Source organism: Leguminivora glycinivorella, chromosome 6, assembly GCF_023078275.1.
Source record: "Leguminivora glycinivorella isolate SPB_JAAS2020 chromosome 6, LegGlyc_1.1, whole genome shotgun sequence".
Lineage (NCBI taxonomy): Eukaryota > Metazoa > Arthropoda > Insecta > Lepidoptera > Tortricidae > Leguminivora > Leguminivora glycinivorella.
The window spans coordinates 14,449,236-14,455,235 of record NC_062976.1 but is presented as its reverse complement, the minus strand read 5'-3'; the positions used below and the strand labels follow the sequence as shown (position 1 = coordinate 14,455,235).

Sequence of the window (6,000 nt, the reverse complement as noted above, 5' to 3'; positions counted from 1 at the left end):
GTCGCATTAGGAGCATTACACCATTATGTAAGTTACAATACGTGGCGCGGGTAATGGTGATCCGTAGGTACGACAGCCCCATCCGGTTTTACATATTTTTTCTATTTATAAATGAAATACGTTTTTACAGTATTTTTATAAATAAATCACTACATTTCTGAATAATATAAATATGTCATGCTACATAGTGAAAAAGTCCACAAATAAATACTTCAGTGTATAGTCATATACTGAGGGTGAGTTAATGTTATTGTTCTTAAACTACTTAATAGGACACGGGCATGTCCTTAAACTACGACAACCAATGTTAGTAGGTCCCGCAAGGGGCCATTTGGTCTGCTACCACCCTCCCGCCGAAATCCAGGCACCGAATAGCCTTGCTGCGTTTCATCTATGTACAGTGCCAGTGCCTTTGGATGATGATTGGGTATCAGGTATGTTGCTTACAGCTAGTCATTTTGGATCCTAAAGTTTACCGGACCCAGTAGCTCACGCTGGAAGGTAGCGAGATCCGAGGCACGGTCTTGTCGGTCGCCGACCGCAGGAAGTTGGGGGCTAAAGCAGTAAGTGTAAACACCAGCGGCACTTCCTCTTATTGAAAGTGCACCTCACCAACGTGCATATAGTGCGATCTGTTTCTCCACCATCTTGAAATCGAAAAGCTTATCAAAACATCATCCTCCTGGCTCTGCAATGTATCCAAAGCGGTGAGTTGGTATTTAGCTGAGCCGTCCCGCAGGTGGCTGCAATACTACGTATATGATCGGAGTTGAGCTTTGTAGAGCATGGAGAGTGGATCGACATGGATTTCACCAGACAGTGGCCGGATCCCAGTGGAGCTGAGACCGAAACCGAGTGCCTTTTTGGATCAGTTGTTAGCAGAAGGTCACTTTCCTGGTTTCCGCTGTACGTCGGTAGACACAGGTATACGATCGCTTTCTCAGAGCCCAAGTAAATAATTATCCACAAAGCGGACCTCTCACCACCCCGGACCCGGTCACCTCAAAGAATCAGAGGCATTGTAGAAAATGCCGTCGCGGATGTACACACAGACCCCAGCATCTGCTCTGAACTTGTCCTCCAGTGAGTAGCCTGGGTAGTTGATGTACGCCGCGTCCGCTGGGTTTTTAATTTGCGTATTCGCCAAAAAGAATATGTGCGGCTTTTCGATTTCAGGATGGTGGAGAACCGGATCGATATAGTGCACGTTGGTATCACCTGTCATTGACAGTTTCTCACAACAAAATGGAACTGCCGCATTACATTACATCGTCATGTTTTGGCAACCTGCGTGAAGGAATGACGCTGATTGTCATAAATATACGTTATTGTGGACATTTCAGACATAATTAAGCGGCCGTAGGAAATAATCTGATTCCACAAGATTTAACATAGAAAAGCCTACAAAGTGCGGGAATCACCTAACGAATAGATTATAATTATATATATGTGTGTGTTAATTGATTGAACTGACCTGAGTTGGGTAGGTTGTCGGAGTTGGGCCGCGCGGAGGGCGCGCCGTCCCGTGCCTCGACCTCAAGCGCGTAGGCGCCTTGCTTCTCCCTGTCGAAGACCACCTTCGTGAAGATCTCGCCCGTCTGCATGCTGATCTCGAAGAAGTCCTTGCCCTCGTTCCGCGGCGAGTCCACGATGTAATAATACACCTGTGGGACAAATGGGAAAAGTTACAACGGTGTGACATATCAACATGTACGAACAATTCTGTATGCGCCCTGCGTTGATTAATTTTAATAATAAAACTACCGTGAGACACTGACATATTAAATGGGGTAACTCAATGTAAAATCGGGTAACTCACGTAAAATTATTCGTCGTAAAATTGTGTCGGGCTTCTCGTTACGGAGCGAAACATGTCGAGCGACCTTCGACAGTTTTACATAAGTTACCCGAGTTTACATGTTTAATACGTTGATTAATTAATTAGTTTGATATTCTACTTTTCACATATTTGTGTAATATCGTGTTTACAGACAAGTATATTTGCATAATCGCTACCAAAAATCGCTAAACGAAATATTTGCTGTCAAAAATACACACAGACAAACGGTCTAATTCAAATGTTAATTTACATCAATTTTATGTTCTAGATTATGATAAAGATGGGATGAGTCAATAGTAGGTGACGTACTTTTGCTTGAAGAATCGTCACTTTTCACGCTGACGAACATGTAATCCAATACAGTATGTAAACTAACGAAAACCATTTACTGTAACCCGTAAATGTCCAGGTGATACTGAGAAACTTTTACTATGGGATCAACCCCGAAATCACGAAAATATCTTCTTACAGTTTCATAGGTAGTTTTATTTTATAGTAAGTATTTCCGATGGGAGAGTAAATTTTTATTTCGCGTTTTGGGTGTTGGTCCCATAGTAAAAGTTTCTCAGTATCACCTGGACATTTACGGGTTTCAGTAAATGATTTTCGTTAGTTTACATACTGTATAAGTATAATATCGTATATAAAACTTATTAATGACACCTAAAACTGGCAACAGAACGTATTTTATAGCACAAATTATTTTTTAGATAGCTACAAAATTTATATCTTAAAACAAAGTACCAAATTCCCGTTAACGCTAGACATACTACATATTTCATCGTAACGAATGAGTATTCATGTCTGCATTAATAAGTTGTAAATTCAATAGCTGCGCTCGTCGTATCGAGACTTTGTAGCTCGTAGCGAAGTTCGTAGCTATCTTTACTTTAACTGGCAACTGAGAGCTCGAGACGTGACAGACTCGGTTCAAACTTACCAGGTAACAATGTATTACCTATATGAAGTTTTGACAAAAACATGACGCAACATGCGTAAACCAGTGTGGCTATCATGCAATTTATTATGTCACACAATAGCGTAAACGTCACGGAATTTACATTAACTATCGAGAATGTAATTTAAAAAAAAATAGTGCTTGGAGTCCCTCCGCGCGGAAGCAGTGAAACTTCTTAACATAATTATGATAGCTGGGGGCAACACACGACAGAAGAAAAAATAAACAAAATAAAAAAAGTTTTGCGTTTGCCGGGGATCGAACCTGGCTAGCGTGGGAGCAAAATTGTACCATGAATCCCATTGGCCCATCGTGGTTTATACAAATGGATGCAAATTTAAGTGTTATGTTCAAGTAGATTTAATGAGTGAGTTAGCGTTGCGCAAAGTAAGACTGACTGAGTGTTACGCGCTGTCAATTCGCAAGTCGCATTAGAAGTTTCACTTCAAAAAGTAAAAAAGACATAGTAGAGGTGCTGGATTACTCATTAACTGTACAAAATAATGGTTTGCGTTTTTTCGTCCAACTTGATAATTATGATTTAAACGTTTCACCTCACGAAATTTAAAACCGGTCTATGTTTCAGTTTTAATCTAAACTCATTACAAAATATGAATTTGTAACATGTAAATGCTCAGTAACTCAATTATCGCTATAAATCCGTATCGAATTCTAATGCAGTACTTCTGTGCGTACCTGTTGACCTGTAAGGTACAGCGGGCCAAATCTCGACTGGGGGGCAATTGTAACTGATTTATTTTATCCATTATTTACATTAACATTGTAAAACATGGAAAAAATGGACCAGTTACATTTGTCGAGATTTGACCCCCTGTACCTTATTTTTGTTTAAATTTTTTTTTTGTTATAGTCTCTGGCAACCGGATCAAACTGCCGCGTCTGAAAGTCAAGCTATTCAATAAATACGCCAGCATTATTATCATTACCTATATCTCACAGTCACAAGTGTGAAACCCATCAGTCAGAATAAGAGCAGCTATTCAGCCAACAAAAAAACCTCTCTGGTTGGTCTATAATAGACGCAAAAGGCCAATCATTATTATACCAAACAATAGTACGTAAGCATCGAGTCAGTCACTCAATCATTTTTGTTTAAATTTTTTTTTTGTTATAGTCTCTGGCAACCGGATCAAACTGCCGCGTCTGAAAGTCAAGCTATTCAATAAATACGCCAGCATTATTATCATTACCTATATCTCACAGTCACAAGTGTGAAACCCATCAGTCAGAATAAGAGCAGCTATTCAGCCAACAAAAAAACCTCTCTGGTTGGTCTATAATAGACGCAAAAGGCCAATCATTATTATACCAAACAATAGTACGTAAGCATCGAGTCAGTCACTCAATCTTACAGGTTTGATTAAATCTATGCAAAAATCAATACCAAGAAAACATTTATTCGGCAGCCCCAAATCTCAAATAAGAACGCAACGCGTGTCAAAAAAGAAAATGGCACACATCCAGGTCACCCAAGTTGTTTATGCGTCACAAGCCTTAAAAAGACGCTAATCGTCGTAGCAAATCGCTTTATGCTCGTGCAATATTTTCTCCAGGAAAATTTCCACCCGAAACGTGACAGGTCGGCGTCACCTTTCTTCGAGGCAATTTTGCGCCAGCAAGAATAGCCTCCTTGAGTTACAAGCGTACTCAAGTTGTTTAACGTCCCCAGGTTTTGTGTGTAATATTTGTAAAGGAATTTAATATAATTTTATTTCTTACGTCTTATTATTTTGGGAAATACAAAGGTAGAGAATGTCTTATGGCATTAAGTTCGCCTATTGTATATTCCGTTTCTTTGTTCAATTAAGATTAAATAATTAAATAAATAATGGTGGTTATTTCTGCGGATGGGTCAAAAAATCGTAGGTTCCAACCTCGGCTATGCCAAATAGAAAAAACCGGCCAAGAGCGTGTCGGGCCACGCTCAGTGTAGGGTTCCGTAGTTTTTCGTATTTTTCTCAAAAACTACTGAACCTATCAAGTTCAAAACAATTTTCCTAGAAAGTCTTTACAAAGTTCTACTTTGGTGATTTTTTTCATATTTTTTAAACATATGGTTAATAAAAAAACGTTACGGAAAAGAATGCAAAAAGATGACCTAATTTTACGCACGGATCCGTGCACAAGCATGCGATGGGTTAAACCTATAAGGAAATGTGAGGTCCAGTTTATTTATCTTGAGACGGTAACTGTGAATTTGATGAAAAAAAGATGTATTAAAACATTAACAAGATTATTGACCTGCCAATAGTAACTTGGGTAAAAAAATGATTTTGTACAAATATTAAAATACACTTGGATTTTGTTAGACATCGCGCCTTCCATGGGACAGCATAACCCGGGTGTTAAACCTGTAGTGGGTTTCTTTGTAATTCATGAAATTGAAAAATGTAATGAATTATAAGAGTGTAACGAATGTTTTTACGTAATTTGAAAGTCTCCACTCTGAGTCAAACGGACGGTTCTGTTTTCAATATTATTCTTAATTATTCTACTTAGCAATTTTTTTCATAGAATATTTATAATTTAGTTACGTAAATATCCATTAAATAAATAACATAATGTATAAAAGATTGAAAAAGAAATGTCCCTTAAAAAAATACTTCAATAAATTTGATTCTGAGTTACGGCAAAGATACAGATAACAAATATTTAATCATTTTTCTTTCCCTTAATTTGCTCAAAGGGTTTGTTTATATTTATTTGATTAAACCTACGAATTGTAACCTACATCCTATTTTGTTGATACCTACAAACCTGTATATCTAATCATCAATAATCTACTATAACAACGCACAGGAAATTTGGACGAATATACTAATTTATACCAACAATGCAATACTGATTACAGACATATCGCTGACGACCTTGTAATTTGGCTCGATTTGATCTTCATTAAGTTATTTATGGACGTATTTATGTCTTTGTGAAGTTTTGTCTAACCCTATAGACTCTGCAATAATAGATCTGATTGATGTTGTCAAACTTTGAAATTTCACGGAAAATGTGTGTAATTTTTGTTAGATCGCTTGGAAGCGTTACTAATATCTCTGTATTCTCTCAGAGCGTGCGCAGACAGAGAGCGGCCTGGAGTTCTGCCTTCCGCATTCAGAGTTCTGCGTTTTTAGGGTTCCGTACCAAAAAGGTACAACAGGAACCCTTATGGTGCGACTCTGTCCGT

General features: G+C 38.3%; 1 protein-coding gene across 2 annotated transcripts in view; it reads right to left on the bottom strand.

The window, feature by feature from the left end:
* Positions 1-1,439: 1,439 nt before the first annotated feature.
* Positions 1,440-6,000, bottom strand: part of LOC125227120 (neural-cadherin-like) — a 144,051-nt gene continuing 139,490 nt past the window's right edge. For both annotated transcript variants that reach the window (XM_048131338.1, XM_048131337.1), the window contains one exon: positions 1,440-1,664. In XM_048131338.1, coding sequence (XP_047987295.1) covers positions 1,440-1,664 — 225 coding nt within the window. The remainder of the gene's footprint in view (positions 1,665-6,000) is intronic.